Here is an 18,414-nt window from a genome sequence, read left to right as displayed (position 1 = left end):
GTCTCTGGAGGCGCACGGCCTTCCACAGCAGGCGGGAGGGGCTCGTGGGGCGTTTGCCTGACGATAAGTGCAGAGTCATGAGAGTGACTCAGTGGTGGATTTGGTGTGGGGAGGTGCTGTGCTCATTCCATAAAGGAATCCTAATTTCATTTTGTGTCTCGATTTTTGTGGTGGGTGGGACCGAGCAGCCAACAAAGGGAGCCTGCCAGAACTCAGCACGGCGCAGCAGAACAAGCTGAAACACCTCACCATCGTGAGCCTGGCGTCGAGAATGAAGGTACAGCCCCTCGCCCTTCCCGTCCTCCTCCTCACCTCGGGCGGGTCTCTCCTGGCATCATGTGGAATTCCCAGCTACACACAGTGGAGTCAGAGCACCAACGCACAAAGTTTGCTCAGCAAAGGACAAGAGAGGAAAAGATCATTGAAATAGTGTTGACAGTTATTCACCCCCCAGTTTAGGAAAAATATGCCCAGGAGTGACTGGGAATCGGCAGCTTCCAGTTCTGGCGCGCCGTGCTGCCTGCGTGGTGCGAGCACTTTCCCTCCCGAAGGGGCACTGCTGTCTAGAGAGAGGTATTCTTAAAGCAGCCGGGCATCGCAAGGCGAGTTACCCACTTCGCTTGTTGCTCGGTGTACAGTGAGCTGTGCTAGTGCTGGAGGAGAAACTTGCTACGTTGGACTTACTGAGAAGTAGATTTTTAATATGTGGCTTTCCTCTGGGGATTTTCAAGGTTAATTTTACTCATTGGAATTTCTTCCTTACATGTTGGCTTTAGGCCTGAACCTTCTGTGAGATGTCATCATTCCACTATGTGTGACTTCAGTTTAGAAGCAGCCTTGAGAACAGCTGCTTGTAGTCATTAGCGGAGAAGACCCAGGCTCGGGTAATTTATCGTTGATTTGGCTCTCTGCCTAGTCCCAGCCTGAGTTTTGGGGGACTGTGCCTTTGAAAAAGTTGCTTTTTGCATTTCCCCTCTGTGATTGAGCTCGAGAGGTGTGTGTTTCTTCTTGCGTTGTCATGGCTTGGCTGAAATCACTTTACATGATGCAATCACAAATTTCTGATTCTCAGCCTGACATTTCATTCAGGTGGGAGGCCTCTTTGTTAGGACATGAAGACCTGACCTTTTTTTTTCTTTGTCCTATCATGGACTTCTCAAGTGTAGCAAAGAGTAGGGGTAGGTTTTCCCTTCAGTTTTACAACCTGACATTGTAAGCCCACCTGCCGCCCCTGGGTTTTAGACCTTCAGTCATAGAAAACCCTGCCAGGTGTGTTTGCTTTTCCTCTCTTCTGTGCATGCATTCTCCTCCTGTCTGTTTCTGCAGATCTGGTCACTGTATTAATTTCTAGACTAAAAGTAATGTGTCCGGATTTGCAGAAAACTGGGTGTGTAGATACCCAGTTGTCTTGGAGTCACGCAGAACGATGGTGTAGCCCAATAAAGGACTGTTGATGGGAATTGAGAGTGGTTGCAAAGAGTCCGAGAAAACCACTGTGAACTTCAGGATGACCTCTGAGCTGGCTGTACTGCTGGCCACCTGTAGGTGGGTGTGTGGGCCTGCAGGTGTTTCTGCTTGTACTCGGCCAGGTGAGCCCCCAGTTTCTCCTGGCCGGTGTCTGAGATTAGCGTTTTGTGATGATCTGGCATTTCATGCAAAGTCTGCGAACTTCCAGAAGGTGGCAGAGTAGCATATACCAAGTATTTACTTTTCTGCAAAGAGTTTAGGGCCTCAAGGAGTTTGTTTTCGGGCAAGAGAGCTAAAGGTGGGGCAAAGTCCAGGAGGCCAAGAATCTTGGAGAATGCATTCCCAGATGCTGTGGGTCCTGTTTGGATCCCACAGTTCTTAGAGCTCATTTATCCATCTCTTGTTGCCATAGATGACAATAATTATCACTACACAGCATTTCCCAAAGCCCTGAGGCAGCTGTTGGCTATGCTGGTAATTCCTGCATTTCTTTAATGTTTGCCAGTGGGTTTTGTAAACATCACATGGCCTTATCTGCAGTGTATCCCCTACTCCGTGCTGCTGAGGGACCTGGAGATGCGGAATCTCCGGGAGCTGGAAGACCTCATCATCGAGGCTGTCTACACGGACATCATCCAGGGCAAGCTGGACCAGCGCAACCAGCTGCTGGAAGTGGACTTCTGCATTGGCCGTGACATCCGCAAGAAGGACATCAATAATATTGTCAAGACCTTGCACGAGTGGTGAGGCCGAGAGTTGGAGGGCTCTCTTCTCTTTAGGGAGGGGGTATCTAGCCTCCATTTGGGGAAATGCGGGCCGCAGGTATTAGCTGGGGCTGCCTGGGGAGAGTTTGCCAGAGAGTGAGGGACTACGTTTGTGACTGTTGCTGTGTGGCAATAGGAGTCACTTCAGGCCTCCTAGTGCCTGGGCTGTAAAAGAGTTTTTGCCCTAGTACAGCCAGGGCTGTTTAACGGGGGCTGTCAAATGCCCGGAGATGGCAGGTGGAGCCTCTGAGGCCTAGCTATGTGGCCCCGACCCTGCGCTCTACACACCAGCCTCAGAGGTTGCCCGCACTCGGGAAGTGGGTTTGGTGAGATCTCTCGGGGAGGGAACCTGTGCTCAGCAGCGGTGACACTGGGCCGGTGTCTGTAAGACATTGTGGGGGACAGTGAGGACAAGGAATGGGTCGTTCTGAGGTGGGACCCAGACTCACACACTACATTAATAAAACTATATTCTGGCATAGGAAAAGGAGTGGATGTTTGCATGTACTGTAGTTTAACAGAGTTTTAATAGAAGTTGATGTTTGCAAGAGCTGTTTCAGGTTCTGGAAGGGTTTGTTATGAAGTTATTTAAATGATTTGGGTCTTATGAAGCCAGACGGACTGAAATCAGAGATTTTAGCTGCGTTGTGAAGCAGGGGCGGGGAGTGTGCGCCCAGGCGGGCGGGCGCGTGGCAGTGTGGAGGTCAGGGAGCAGAGTGGGCCGGCGTTGTGTAGAGGGGGAGGGGGGCTTTTCTGTAAAACAGGTGGAGTCCTGGCTTATCCCCAAGGGGAGTGTATCTCGATTTGACCCCCTGGAGTCTAATGCTGCCCCCACCCCGAGTGCCCTAGTTTCCCTCGCTTCAGCTACTGTTGGCCCACCCCTCACCCCAAGTGCTAGTCCAGGTGTGACCCCACCTTCCCTTTACAACCTCTGACCAAAGCAGGAACTTTCAAAAGATTGTAGAACTCTTAAAGGAAAATAAATGGGAAATACACTTAGAAAACGCCCCTGACGTGAAAATGGTCTGGCGTGCCAGGTCAGCTCTCCGGCCCACGGAAGCTGGCTGTCCGGCGCTGTTTTTGACGTGGCTGACACATGTTCACGACTGTAGTCTGGCTTCCTGTTTTCAGCCCCCGACAAGTTTCCACCCAGAGGTGCCGTCCTAACCCCGTCCCAGGAGGTTTATTAGTACAGATTCTTAAAACTTTGTTTCGGCATTGGAGTTCAAATTGAAACAAAATGGGATGTAGAGTGGCCCCACAGATAGGGCAAAATGTTCACATTATTGAATCTTAAGTGAAGGATTATGTGGGTATTCATTGTACTATTCTTGCAACAACTTCTAGGTTTAAAATTTTCAGAATAAAAAGGGGAAAGAAAACGGAGGGGTGACAGGAAGTAACTTAAACTTCTGAGAAAGGGGGCAATCTTCAAAATCGGATGCTTTTAGAAAATAATTTTTTCTTTTGAGAAAAATGTAAGTTCTCCCTTCACTGCTTTTACCTTACAATGTGTAAAACTCCCCAATGGGATGCAAAGGTCGGAGACTAAAGCTGTGTTCTGAGGAACTACCCCACGTTCTCTATGTGTGTCGCTGCATGCCCCGTGCTCAGAAACGCCCCTCTCTCGGACGGAGTGCAGGGGCACGAGCCCTGACGGGGGGGGGGGGAGGAGGGGGGTGTTGCAGGAAGACGCACCCCGTGAGGAGTTGCTGGGACGGGAGGTTTCGGAGCCCGGAGGAGAGCTCCCGGCCTTCCTGTGGCTCAGGACCGGCTGCCCCCTTTGCAGGTGTGATGGCTGTGAAGCAGTTCTGCTGGGCATCGAGCAGCAGGTTCTGAGAGCCAACCAGTACAAGGAGAACCACAGCCGGACCCAGCAGCAGGTGGAGGCAGAGGTAAGGAGGGGGACTCTGTCCCCTGCTCCAGGGGCGCCCTGTGTGCTCCCTCGTCTTGTGAGTCCTGTTCCAGATGAACTAAGCCGTTACCAGCAAACAGGCGTGGGGGTGGGGGTGGGGGTGACACAGTCTCTGTCCTTGGTGCTCTCTGTCTCCTTTCTGCTTCCGGATCGGCAGAGGGCCAGTCGGCTTAGAAAGCCGAGAATGGGTTGTAATTCCTCAGGACACGTGCACTTTATAGCTGAAGAGCAGAAGGCACGAGGTTGGGGGCGTACCTTAAAGATGGATGGGAGGAGGCACCAGTCTAAGCTCTTCTTAGCTTTGGGGAACTTAGTTCCACTCTACAGCGTTCAGCAAGATGTCAGCCACCCTGGTTCAGCTTGCTTTGGACAGCCCCGGGAAGCAGACCTGACGCGCCGCTTGAGCAGGTGACAGTCAGTGGGGTGCCTGGAGTCGGGTCCCTGAGTGAACCACACAGAGGAGACTGCAGACCCTACAGCCAGGTCGTGACTGTGGCAGGGAATATATTCAGGGAACACTTGCAGCTGTCTCGTCTTTGACTTACGGTGGAAACAGAACAGCCGTTTTGAAAATCAGACTGTAAAAATAAGAAAATTCAAATTCAGGAATCAATACCATTAGTGTTCAATTTTTTTGAAAACTAGCAAAGGACTAGCAATAATATTTTCATATTATTGTTTTTTTTTAAGATTATTTATTTATTTATTTTTGGAGAGAGAGGAAGGGAGGGAGAAAGAGAGGTAGAGAAACATCAATGTGTGGTTGCCACTCGTGCGGCCCCCACTGGAGACCTGGCCCACAACCCAGGCCTGTGCCCTGACTGGGAATTGACCCAGCAACCCTTTGGTTCGCAGGCCGCACTCAGTCCACTGAGCCACACCAGGCAGGACTTTGGAATTACTGACGATGCTGTAGACCTTTTAAAATTTTTTATTTTATTTTATTATTTATTGATTTTAGAGAAACATTGATTAGTTCCACTTATTTGTACATTCATTGATTGATTTTTGTATGTGCCCTGGCTGGGGATCAAACCCCCAACTTTGGCTTGTTGGGATGACGCTCTGACCAACTGAGCTACCAGGCCAGGGCCTACTGTAGACCTTTTTCTGGAGATTTATTATATATTTGCAGATACATAAAGAATGGTACTTAAAACAATATCTTTAAAACTGTAGCGATCCTAGGAAGTCAGTAAAACTTGTAACTTACTGATGTAAAAAGGGACAATTTTTCCTTTCATTTCAATTTTTAGTATCAGTAGAATGTCATAAAGATATGTACCTTTCTCCTCAATTAAAAAAATTCTTGCTAAGAAATAATATGAGTTATAAAAAGCAACAACAGTAAGACTCAGGCCCCCGGTACTGCTCTGCTTCTTAAGCTGTGTGGTCGGTGCCGTGTTCATTTTGTTCTTCTCTAAACTACACATATGTTGTAACCTTTCGAAATGTGTGATATATTTCATACTAAAAAAAGAAGAGAGGGGAAAATGTGGTGGGTGAAATAAATGCACGTGAAGATAAAAGAGTGACTGTGGTATCTGTGGCACCTGCTTGTCCTGGTCGCCGGTGGCCTCTGGGCAGGACACAGGCGCCCGCCGCTGGCTCAGTGGGCGTTGGTGGTGTGCCGGTCGCCTGGGCCCTGTGCGGTGGCCTCTGGGCGGGACACAGGCGCCCACCACTGGGTCAGTGGGCGTTGGTGGTGTGCCGGTCGCCTGGGCCCTGTGCGGTGGCCTCTGGGTGGGACACAGGCGCCCACCACTGGGTCAGCGGGCGTTGGTGGTGTGCCGGTCGCCTGGGCCCTGTGCGGTGGCCTCTGGGTGGGACACAGGCGCCCACCACTGGGTCAGCGGGCGTTGGTGGTGTGCCGGTCGCCTGGGCCCTGTGCGGTGGCCTCTGGGCGGGACACAGGCGCCCACCACTGGGTCAGCGGGCGTTGGTGGTGCGCCGGTCGCCTGGGCCCTGTGCGGTGGCCTCGGAATTTGTTCAGAGCCCTTAAGCTCAAAGCGGTGGCATTGGAAGTCCTCTCCTGGTGCTACAGGGCTTAAAGTGATGATGGTATTTAATGAGTTTTATAAGTGGGGTGTCCTGGAGTGTGGCAGAGTGGGGCCCGGAATTACAGCTAAGGAACAGTACATTGCTGTGCCTTTTGAAGGGGGATTTGTGAAGTTTGAGGATTTCCCCTTCTCTGTTACATGTGTCCTTGAAGATAAAGCCTGAGTCTTCTGTGTCTTTGTAAGACCAGTGCCCCCTTCCGTGCCTAGCCCACAGTGGTTGCTCACGTGCGCGCTGAACCGAATGTTTCTGGCACAACCTGGAAGTGTACGGCTAACTCTGCTTTCCGTGAACTAGAGGGAATTTATGTTGGATGCACACACTGCCCTGTGTGCTCTGCATCCCCACTCTGTGGGTGTTCAAGCCCTCACTGATTTTTAACTCTACTTCAAGGCAAAGAAGTATGAACTACTTTTAATTTAGCTTTAGCCAAAGACAAATTCAACTATGAAAATAAGCCTGCTGCTTCTCTGAGAAGCTGTGTTATCTGTCACCTCTGTGACTGTTGTGGCCTCTTCTCTGCTCTGTGATTGATGCCTGAAAAGTAGGAAGGGCTAGCCACTCTATTCTCTCTGTCGATTCTAACTGTGGACCCAACCCTGGAAACACGTGAGGTTTGGAGGTGAAGCGCGCCCACCTGACCGGGGCAGCCTGCGTGAGACAAGCCGTCTTCGACCTTTTGGTCGAAGGGCCTGGTTGGAAGGGCCTGGCCCCCGCTGGCTGCCCTGTTGCACCTGGTCTGTCGTCAGTGGTGGTAGGGTAGGGGGTGGGCTTGGCTTGTGGTACTGAGCCAAGAGGGATGAATGGCACTAGTTTCAGAATTTTGAACAGTTCAGGCTTATTTCCACGGCGAGCGGCATCCGCTGAACGAAGGCAGATGTGAACGTAGGTGACGTGGGTGACACCTGGCTGACGTCGAGGCACAGCCATACTTGGACAGCAGTGTGGGCGAGATCTTTAAGTTAGGGTTATTTAAAAAAGAAAACAAAAAAGGAAAGGAAAGGAAATGGAAAGTAAAGGGGAAAGAAAAGGAAAAGAAAGGAGAAAAGGAAGGAGAAAGGAAAGGAGAAGAAAAAAGAGCCAGGGCATGGATTTGTAACCAGTGACTCACTGATGGCAAAACATGGGTATGGGTACCCCTGCTGGCAGAGCCTGATACTGCCACCAGGTGGCAGTAAGGAATAAAGTTCAGGAAAGAAATTTGAGAAGGCTCAGTAAAGAACACCTTCAATACCAAAGAAATCAATCTGCTGATTTAGTAATTATCTAGGCCCTGGCTGGTGTAGCTCAGTGGACTGAACATTGGCTGCAAACCAAAGGGTTGCCAGTTTGATTCCCAGTTGGGGCATGTGCCTGGATTGTGGGCCAGATCCCCAGTTGGGGGTGTGGAAGAGGCATCCACATATTGATGTTTCTCTCCCTCTTTCTCCCTCCTTTTCCCTCTCTCTAAAAATAAATAAATAAAATCTTTAAAAAAGTAATCATCTAGAAAATCTGGAACAGACCGGTATGAGGGGGAGCACAGCCAAAGCCCTGTCGGTTTTCCGTTCAGTAAATGGTGATCGGACTGCTGAGTGTGGGGTGCTGACCACCTCCCAGCAGAGGCACACTCAGTATCTGTGGACTGGAAAAGGAAATACATCTACAAAGAATGAAGCTGTAATTCTGTCGTGTTCTGCTGGTATTTATGCTTCTGTTGCACTTGACCGAACTTTTTTAGTCATTCTCTCAGTGAGTTGGTGATTTTTTTCTTTTTTGTCCTTAAATTAGATTGCTTTTTCTCAGAGGGAAAAACTGGATGTTTCCCTCCCCTAAATTTTAAAATAGCTTCCTTTTGGCGAGTTGTAGCCTCAAGAGCCTGCCTCCTTAATTAAGCCAGCTCTGTCACTTTTTACCTGAGAATGTTCGCTCCTTTTCTCCGTTCCCCGAAATGACGCACGTTAGTTAGTTACGATTCCAGCATACCTGGGGAAGATAGAACAGTAACATTATGAGCTGTTTCATTATCTCTGAGCAGGCACCCTGGAGGGGAGGCCATGATTATTTGAAGCATCATAAAGCATCTTCATTCATATTTGATTTTGGAGCACGCTTTTCTTCACATTAGGATGTGCCTATGCCTGATGCTGGTGGAATGTTAACGTACAGCTGTCGCCACATTCACAGAGTAGGCTTTGTTCGAGCTGTGTAGATGATAAAGCACAATTGGACAAGTAAGCTCTGTTTCCCGTGATGTAGAAGCCCCCACAGGAGTTCGGTTAGTACAGTCCTGGGGCTTGTTGGCTGTTAGAGGGCAGGGCCCCAAAAGGGTGCCTCCCGGCTCCTCCCGGAGAGTGTTCTCTCTGCCTCCAGCTCCTTCCCGCTGCGGACTCTACTTTCTGATGTCTGCCTTCGCTTGGCCTCACAGCCGAGCAGAGCTTTCCTACCCCGGAAGCTCTGCTCTCTCCTTTTGCCTGAACATTTAAGGTCTGGTAAGCACGGCTGCAATTTTGTCAGCAGGTGCGGTCCCACCTGAAAATTCCCGGGACCCATGTTTCAAAGGACTGGATATAAACTCCAGGTCATTTCAGGTAATGGCACAGGGGTGGCCTGCAAGTCGAACCACTCAAGTAAGAAAAGGAGTAGGGCCAGTGGGGTAGTGTTGTCCTCATTTGAAGGGTAGCTTTGTGGAAGAGGAGTTAATTGGACTTCTCACGGTTGTTTCATGAGGCCGAAACAGGTTTCCTTGGTGGACCTACCTGGGCAGCCTCTCTTGGGTCTCCGAACACACTGTCTGCACTTAGACCTGCCCAGCCACTGCAAGAATCCAGTTGACTCCTCACTCCCCTTCAGTTATGGGAGTGCTTGGTCTAGCAGTCTCTTGTGTGAGTTCTGTGTGTTTAAATGCTAACGATCAAGCTGACATGAGCAAGGCATGTCTGTCATAGAACCCAGTATGAGGGCCATGTCGCTGCTCTAGCCAGGCTGAGACTTTGTGGGGGTAAATGGTCTCCTTTCTTAGGCTGAAGGACACCTGCCCAGGAAGCCCTGTTTCTCTGTGGAGGCCTTCCTCCCACTCCGTTCTGCATGAGCTAGACACGAACACCAGAAAACTGGAGGAGGCAGGCGTGTGGCGCCATGGGAGAGAGAGGTGCCGCCAGGCAGGCACAGGCTGAGGGCGGGCGGGTCAGTGTGGGCTGGAGGGGCCAGGGCAGGATCGCGGCAGAGGTGCGTGACTCTCCGGGGAGGGTGGGATCCAGCTGCGGAGGAGACCCACCCAGGCTGGGGTAACACAGTGGGCTGGCGTGGCTTGAGTGGACCGCGTGTGCTGAGGAGGAGGGAAGGAAGGTGCAGGATCTTGAGTGGTGTTTCAGAAATGGAGAAAGAACCAAGATTTCCATTGGGGAAGAGTCTCATTTCTTTTCCTTCCATGTGACCCCCAGACCCCCTTCCCATCTGGCAACCATTAAAATGCTCTCCATATCCAAGATTTTCTCTCTTGTTTCTTGTTTGCTTAGTTTGTTTCTTAGATTCAATTGCTGATATGTATTTATTGCCATTTTATTGCTCATAGTTTTGGTCTTTTTCTTATATAAGTCCCTTTCACATTTCATGTAATAATGATTTGGTGATTATGAACTCCTTTAGTTTTTGTCTTGTCTGGGAAGCTCTGTGTCTGCCCTTTGATTCTAAGTGATAGCTTTGCTGGGTAGAGCAATCTTGGCTGTAGGTCCTTGCTTTTCATGACTTTGAATATTTCCTACCAGCCCCTTCTCACCTGCAAAGTTTCTTTTGAGAAATCAGCTGACAGTCTTATGGGAACTCCCCTGGTGGTAAATAACTGCTTTTCTCTTGCTGCTTTTAACATTCTCTCTTTATCTTAACTTTTAGCACTTTAATTATGATGTGTCTTGGGGGGCACCTCTTTGCATCCATCTTGTTTGGGACTCTCTGTGCTTGCTGGACTTGCATGTCTGTTTCCTTCACCAAATTAGGGAATTTTTCATTCATTATTTTTTCAGATAGATTTCCAGTTTCTTGCTCTTTCTCTTCTCCTTCTGGCACCCCCATGATGCAAATGTTGGAATGCTTAAAGTTGTCCCAGAGGCTGCTTACACTATCCTCGCTTTTTTTATTCTTTTTTCTTATTGTTCTGACTGGTGTTTTTTTTGTTCCTTATGTTCCAAATCATTGATTTGATTCTCGGCTTCATCCACTCTACTCTTGTTTCCCTGTAAATTGTTTTTTATTTCATTTAGTGAATCCTTCACTTCTGACTGGGTCTTTTTTATGCCGTTGAGATCCTCAGTTAGGTTCCTTGAGCATCCCTATAACCATTGTTTTGAACTCTGCATCTGATAGATTGCTTATCTCCATTTTGTTTAGTTCTTTTTCTGGAGTTTTGGTCTGTTCTTTCATCCGGAGCATGTTTCTTTGTCTTTCCATGTTGGCAGCCTCCATGTGTTTGTTTGTTTTTTTTTTTTTTAATTTTATTTATTTATGTTTGGAGAGGGAAGGGAGGGAGATAGAGAAACATCAATGTGCGGTTGCTGGGGGTTATGGCCTGCAACCCAGGAATGTACCCTGGCTGGGAATCGAACCTGCAGCACTTTGGTTCGCAAGCCCGCGCTCAATCCACTGAGCTACACCAGCCAGGGCTCATGTATTTGTTTTTGTGTATTAGGTAGAGCTGCTATGACTCCCTCTCTTGGCAGTGTGGCCTAATGTAGTAGGTGTCCTATAGGGTCCACTGGTACAGTCTCCACTATCACCCAGGCTGGGTACTTGAGGTGCACCCTTCGTGTGGGCTAAGTACACCCTCCTCTTGTAGTTGAGCCTTGATAGCTGTTGGCAGGTCAATGGGAGGGATTTACCCAGGCCAGTCAGCTGCAAGGATTGGCTGTGACCCCTGACCACCAATATCTGCCCTCCCTGGAGGATCAGCTGTGCAGGGGCAGGGTGGTGGTGCTCTGATGTGGTCTGTATCTGTCCACTGGGTTCGCCGGCCCCGAGGTCTCTCAGGTGGTACAGGGCAAGGTCAGCCTCCCAACTGTGTTTTACCTGGGGCCACCCTGCCTGAGTTATAGAGTAGTCTGAGGTGGCTGCTACTTTTGCTAGGCTTGGAGATTCCCAGGCAAAGCCAGGCTGTGAATCTGGGCAGGGCAGTTAGTGCTGTGCCTGGGGCACACCAAAGCCAGCTGTTGCTTGTGTGAGAGGATGTAGGAAGTTGTAAAGCATGAGCCATTCGCAAGACCAGCCATTCTTACGGGAAAGCCACTGTTAGCAGCTGTAAGTTGGGTGGGACGGCGCCTCAGGGGATCTCCAGTGTGGGGCAAACAGTGTCAGCCAGGTTGGTGGAGCCTCAGGTACGGCACCAGCTGCAGACTCGGCGGCTCTATGGGGAGAGGGCTCAGAAAAGGAGCAGTGGCCTCTGCTGTCTTTCTGTTTGGGAGAAAGCTGTCCTCCAGCCTTTACCTTGATGCCAGAAACTTCAGTTCCTTCCTGTGTGCCACTGGTGCCTCTTAGGCTGCTGCTCTGATGTCGGAGCTCAGAGGGAGTGATTCTCAGTAAGTCTGTGTGTGGGCTCTTTAAAAGGAATTGCTTGGGACTCCACAAGTTTCTTTCACTGACTCAATCCCCACTGGTTTTTGCAGCCATAAGTTGTGGGGACTTTTATTTTTCTGACGCTGGAACCCTGGGCTGGGGGGCCTGGTGTGGGGCTGGGACTTATTGCTCCCGAGATATCCCTCCCGATTTTTATCTACCACATGTGGATGTGGGACCAGCCTGTTCCTTGTCTCCACCCTCCTACTGGCCTGGATGGGTGTGGTTTCCTTAATTCCGTAGTTGTCAGACCATCATTCAACTTACTTTCTGATGGTTCTGAGTGATGGTTGTTCTATAATTCAGTTACAATTTTGATGTGGTTGTGTGAGGGCTGAGCTGTGTTTACCTGTGCTGCCATCTTGCCCAGGAGTCTAGGCCTTGCATTTCTAATGTTTTATTTAGATAGAATTTTGCCAGGTTTTGGGAAAACCTTAAAACAAATCACTCAGGCAATGCATCCCACGTACTGAAAGTATGGGTGTGAATCTTGTTTTCTTTCATTGTCTTAATGTATATTTTTAAGTTGCAGTATTTTTTTTTAAAGATTTTATTTATTTTTAGAGAGGGGAAGGGAGGGAGAAAGAGAGAGAGAGTAACATCAATGTCTGGTTGCTTTTCATGTGGCCCCCACTGGGGACCTTTCCCGCAACCCAGGCATGTGCCCTGACTGAGAATCGAACCTGCGATCAATCCACTGAGCTATGCCAGCCAGGGCAGTTGCACATTGGAAATCAGAGGTAACTGACATGCGAAGAAATAAACTTGTGCTCTGAGCTCTTGTTAAGGTCTTAATTAGTTTTTCTCAGAATACTTAGCATCAAACCAGAGACACCTTGAAATGTTTTTGTAAGCATTTATTTTAAAAGTAGTGATAACTGAGAAATCACATTTCTTTTTATTTTTTAAAAGTATTTTTATTTATTTATTTTTAGAGAGAAGAAGGGAGGGAGAAAGAAAGGGAGAGAAACATCAGTGTGTGGTGCCTCTCATGTGCCCCTTACTGGGGACCTGGCGGGCAATACAGGCATGTGCCCTGACTGGGAATCAAACCGGTGACCCTTTGGTTCGCAGGCCAGTGCTCAATCCACTGAGCTACATCAACTAGGGCAGAAATCTCTTTTTTTTTCTCTTTTCTTTTCTTTTCTTTTCTTTTCTTTTCTTTTCTTTTCTTTTCTTTTCTTTTCTCTTTTCTTCCTTCCTTCCTTCCTTTCCTTCCTTCCTTCCTTCCTTCCTTTCTTTCCTTCCTTCCTTTCTTTCCTTTCTTCCTTCCTTTCCTTCCTTCCTTCCTTCTCTTTCTTTCTTTTCCTTTCTCTTTCTTTTCATTTTCCTTTTCTTTTCCTTTCTTTTCTCTTTTCTTTTCTTTCTTTCTATTTTGTTTTATTTTTATACAGAAGGGAAGGTAGGGGGAGTGAAACATCAGTGTGTGGTTGCTCCTCTTGCTCACCCGCTACTGGGGACCTGGCCTAGAACCCAGTTATGTGCCCTGACTGGGAATTGAACCAGCAACCCTTTGGTTAGCAGAGCTGACACTCAATCCCCTGAGCCATACCAGCCAGGGCTGAAATCACATTTCTTAATTTCTCTTCCAAGGGTATCAAATTATGCCTTCGAATGAAACAAAATCGATCTCTTTCTTTAAGAGAAAGCGTGTCAGGCCATCTTCTTGCTCCAGATTTTTCACTCCTTGTCTCACCAAGTCACTACTGAAAAAGACGTCCCCAGCAGCAGTGAGCCACCGGGGTGGGGGCGGGGAGGTCCGAGATGGCACCTCCTGGCCGGGCAGGACACGCTGGTAAACCCCGACTTGGCTCAGGCAACCCTCTGTTCCGCCGTCTCAGCCCCGTGGTCCCCTCTGCCCTTTTCAGAAAGGTTCTAGTGTTGGTGGGGGTGACAGCAGTGTGGGGCATGGCTGTGCCTGTACTTAAAACAGCAACAAAAGCCAAAATGAAAAAACGACCTCCAGTCTAGTGGAAGCCCATTCTGCAGGTGTTAGGCCTCCTCCGGGAAGTGCGTTTTTCGTCCCACTCTCTCGGTGTAGCTTCAGGTCTGTGCGTGGACTGTCTCTTCTTCAGGCCCCTGATGCCCTGTGGAGGACCTGGGCCCTGGCAGCTCCCTTGTCCCTCTGTGGAAGCCCCAGCCTGCTTCCGGAGCACACGGAGTCCCCCTTGCTTCCTCACCAGCAACTCATACCGCCTTCCTCGACACCACCCTTCTCTCTCTTTCTTTGAATGATTTTTTAAAATGCTAATGCTGCTGCTTCTGCTTTTCTTCCTCTCAGCGAGCTACAGGGCAAAAGCATCAATGATCCGTTAGAGCTGGCGTTGGGGAAAGTATGTGTACATGTGCATGAAGTTAGTACAATCGCTTTTCAGAAGGCAGTACAGCGGTCGTTATTAAACTGCGTAATGTGCAAATCCTTTGATCTGGAGGCTCACTGCTAGTAATATGTCCTCCACAGATGTTCCCCGGAGTATGCAGAGGTAAACATCAGAGGGCGTCACAGGAGCTGTGTGCCTGGTAAAAACAAGCTGGGAGCTAGTTTGAAGACTGTGGAACATTCGTAGTGGAATAGCACACAGGTGTTACATAAAACGTGTGTTCTGATGTGGGACAGCGTTCAGGAGTTGCGTAGGCACATTTGAGCCCCTCCTTTGTTAAGTGAAGAAGGGTACTCTGAAAACAGTAGTGTGATGGCATCGCGCCGTTTGTTTTTACTATGTTTTCATAGTTAATCACTTAAGTGGCTGAAGATCATCCTCTCATTGTTTATTCAGGAAGGGCTCATGGAGCTTGTGAAAATGTTTGGTTTCATACATGAAACAACAGCAGTTAGCTGAGCCTAGAATTCTTGGTCACTCTTTTTCTTTTCTGTTTTTAATTTTTAATATTTTGTGTATTGATTTGAGAGTAGAAACATTGATTTGCTGTTCCACTTATTTATGCATTCACTGGCTGGTCTTGTATGTGCCCTGACCACGGATCGAACCCGCAACCTTGGCGTACTGGGACAAGGCTCTAACCCGCTGAGCCGCCAGCCAGGGCTGCCTCTTCCTAAGGCCGTTGTAGTCACTGCTCTCTTTCACCTTTGGTGGTGCACCTCTTTGCCATATGGTCGGTCTGCTTCCTCGTGGCTTTGGCCTTCCTTTCCATCAAGCGCGCATTTGTTCCACTTTCCTGCTTGACTCATTTCCACGTGTCTTCCGTGAATAGCCCCTGCTTGTTCCTCCGCATGTGGATTTCTGAGGATAACCTCAGATTTTCTTGCGGAAGATTCTGGCTTCCTCCCTCGTGGCCCCCGTGGTGATGAGAGCGCATTTCGATGGGTTTCTGGGGCTTACAGACCGAGCACACAATTCTGTGTCTCCCTCCAGGTAACCAACATCAAGAAGACTCTCAAAGCCACTGCGTCCTCCTCGGCCCAGGAGATGGAGCAGCAGCTGGCCGAGCGGGAGTGTCCCCCCCACGCTGAGCAGAGGCAGCCCACCAAGAAGATGTCCAAAGTGAAAGGTCTGGTCTCCAGCCGCCACTAGGGCCGGTTGGGGCGGCTGGCACTCACCGGGCCTGGGGCAGCCGGGGAGGGGACACCAAGGGCCTACTTCCTCCCCTCCCCACCTTCAGTGAGTTCCAGACCTGCCCGCCCCTCACCAGCGCCTCCCCGCCCTGTTGGTACTGTTTCAGAAGAACCGTTTCGCCCCTGCCCAGCCCACCCCCGCCCACCCCAGTTGTTCCCTTCAGACTCAGGGGCCCCACCGACGCCACCCCAGCAGGGTCAGACGCTGCCCGGCTGCCCTCCCGGAGGCTCTTGTCTGTGTCCAAGGGCTTGTCCCCCTCCCAGGTTTTTTTTTTCCCCTCCATGTCATGTTGTCAGGCTGATCAGAGCCAGAGGCAGCTTTAACCAGCCCGCGGGGATGACCGAGAAGGAGGCTCCTCTCTGAGTGCGGTGGGCCTCCCGCAGCCCCACGGACCGCGGTGCCCACGCGGCGCAGGCCCCTCCAGCCGGGGAGCCCGACGCTTCGTTCCCCCTCCTGCCCTGCCCCTCCCTGGCAGCCCTGGTCCGACCGAGCAAGCGGCCGAGCAAGCGGCCGTGGAGGGGTGTGGTGCTGGGCTGTGTTTGCTAGCCCTGCGGGAGGTTTCTGGCCTCTGAAGCCCAGCTCCGCTCCCTCGCTGGTGGGAGCGCTGGGCTCACTGGCGTCTGGTGTCTGAGCAGCAGGGGCGGGCGCTGTGGGCCTGCTCAGTGGCAGGAGTTTCGTCCAGCTTGGTGTCCTCGGCCGCCGCTGCCCACTCAGACTGGTTTCGGCGAGGACGCCCCGGCGGCCCCTGGGGCTGCCCGTCAGCACTTGCTCTCCGTGCTGGGGACGGTGGTGCCGAGGCCCCTCTCTCCGGGGAAGGACCTGTGGCCGCTCTGTCCCTCCCGTCCCACCCTCCCTGGCTGATGCCCCAGAGCCCTCTGATGATGGCGTTCTCCTGGCGAGAGGAAAGGACTTGACTAGCCTTTCTGAACTTGAACAGTTTCAGGTTATATTTTGATTTTTTTTTGTACAGGTTCTGATTCTAATACATTTCAACATGCCTTTTTCCCCCCCCGTGTCAATGTTTGTGGCAGACGGATCGCCGGGGACTTTGCCCCTGGTCGGCGGGGGCCTGTGTGTATGTGTGCGTGTTCCTTTTTAAGGGGAAGGGGTGGTCTGGACCGATACTCAAGTTCACCGAGGGAAGAAGCACATTCTAGAACAAAAAATAAAAGTGGAGACTTACTGTGACTGGCGTGCAGGGTCGCGTAGCTGGTGGACCTGGAGGGCCTGGGGGGCGGGGCTTCAGGGAACCGTCCTGCTGTCGCACGCGGGGCCTGGGGAAGAGGCGTCTCCTCCTCAGACACGTCTGGCGGCTGCCCCCGCCGCCGACCTCATGTTGACGAGCTGCTCTCGTTTGCCCTTGAAGCTGGCCCCCGTGCCCGTGCCCACGTACCACGTCCGCTGGCGGAGTTTGGGTCCCACAGTGCGTCTCACGAAACCCCCGGCAGATGCTCTGCGGAAGGGGGCTCTGTTGTTAAATGAATCCGGCACCCCCTGCACCCCACCTCCCCACCAGCAGCTCGTTCTGAGGGTCTCGGGGAAGGCCGGGCGAGGGTCCCTCTTCCCACACTGACGTCAGCACCGAACCCTTTTTGCCGATACCTAGTGGGACACGCTTTGGGGAAGTTTTTGGAAATGTTACATTTCTCAGAAATATCTCCCAGTCTGTAGATTTTAATTCAGTTACAGTCATGTGTTGCTTAATGACGGACTGTGTTCCGAGGAGTGCGTGGTCGGGCGATTCGGTCCCGGTGCGAACATCGTGGGGTGCACCCACAGCACCCGGGGGTCTGGTCCGCCGCTCCCCTGGGCTGAGCGGGGCGGCCTGTTGCTCCCGGGTCACAAGCCCGTGCTGCACACTGCGGTGCCGCGTACTGCAGCCGTGGAGAAGGTCCAGCAGAACTCGAGTGGGAAAGGAACCGCCGGCGCGCCTGTGCAGGGCCTGCACCCCGGGTGGAGCCCTCGGGCCGGAAGTCGCCCGCGGTAAGTCGGTGAGTCGCGAGCGTGCGCGAGGGCGGCGGCCAGCACGCCCCGCCCCCGGCCGTAGACTGTGCTCGCACCACACCACACCGCGCGCCAGGCCGACCGCGCTCCCAGAGGCCGGCTTTCTGTGTTTAACTGGGAATTAACCTTGGCTGGCTGTAGCCTTTTTACTTCAGGGTCTTCCAGATTTCTAAAAACTTTTTTGGCTCTTTTGTAATAACACTTAGCTTAAAACACACCAGTACAACTGTACTAAAATATTTTCTAATTTACAGTATAAGCTTTTTTTTGGTTTGTTTTTAAAATGTTTTATTTTTCTTTTGTCCAAGACTAAGACACGAACACGCGAGTTAGCCCGGCCTACACAGGGTCAGGACCGACCTCACTGCCTCCCACCCCCTCGCCTCCTGCCCCTGGGAGGTCTTCGGGGCAGTGACGGGCGTGGGGCTGTCATCTCTGCGACAACAGTGCCTCCTCCGTTACCTCTCCTGAAGGCCCTGCCTGAGGCTCTTCTAGAGGAGGTGTCGCTCTTTTCAGAAAGGGCAGAGGCCGTGACAGCTGCGTGACCACCGGGCACCTAGGGTTTCCCGCTCCTTCAGAGCCTTCCGAGACCGCCGCCCCACGCGCCTCCCACCATCGGCCGAGGCGGCACCGTGCGGTCCGTGCCGGGCGCGGGCGCACTCGCTCCCTGCGGGTCCTCCTCCCTGGGCTTTCCCACCGGTGAGCAGACTGGACCTGTGTGGCTCAGCTGGTGGGAAACAGGTAGTCATTTGTGGTTTGCCTCACGGCCCTAAGGAGCTTTAAGGTTCGTCTTCTCCACGGTTCAGCTGCGTCCTTGAAACTAGAGGGACCACCATAAAAACACGTCTGAGACGCGCTCTGCGAAGTGACCCCATGGACAGCAGGTCACTGAATCCCTCGCACCCGCCCGTCTCCCGCGGGCGGTGAGGGTGCGTGTACCTGCAGTCACCCTCCCTCTACTTGTGACGAAGTGGTGGCCCAGGTTCAGAACGGCCCATGACAGGTGGCGGGGCGACGACTCCTGCGTCTGCTGACTGTCACGTCCTGC

The 18,414-nt window shown here is 51.3% G+C and overlaps 1 protein-coding gene across 7 annotated transcripts in view; it reads left to right on the top strand.

Annotated features, from left to right (window-relative positions):
• The window catches only part of COPS7B (COP9 signalosome subunit 7B), a 29,597-nt gene extending 13,047 nt beyond the window's left edge, over positions 1–16,550 (top strand). For 6 of the 7 annotated variants that reach the window (XM_045845828.1, XM_045845825.1, XM_045845827.1 and 3 more), the window contains 4 exons: positions 189–277; positions 2,008–2,210; positions 4,021–4,126; positions 15,162–16,550. In XM_045845828.1, coding sequence (XP_045701784.1) covers positions 189–277; positions 2,008–2,210; positions 4,021–4,126; positions 15,162–15,320 — 557 coding nt within the window. In that variant the 3' untranslated portion in view covers positions 15,321–16,550. Of the gene's footprint in view, positions 1–171; positions 278–2,007; positions 2,211–4,020; positions 4,127–15,161 lie in introns of all 7 variants that reach the window. The other variant, XM_045845832.1, reaches the window with a different exon arrangement.
• Positions 16,551–18,414: the final 1,864 nt, after the last annotated feature.

The sequence above is a fragment of the Phyllostomus hastatus genome, unplaced genomic scaffold (assembly GCF_019186645.2).
Source record: "Phyllostomus hastatus isolate PE091 unplaced genomic scaffold, TTU_PhHast_1.1 phas_contig_477, whole genome shotgun sequence".
Classification (NCBI taxonomy): domain Eukaryota; kingdom Metazoa; phylum Chordata; class Mammalia; order Chiroptera; family Phyllostomidae; genus Phyllostomus; species Phyllostomus hastatus.
The sequence above is the reverse complement of the archived record's forward strand: the minus strand, read 5'-3'. Positions and strand labels throughout refer to the sequence as shown.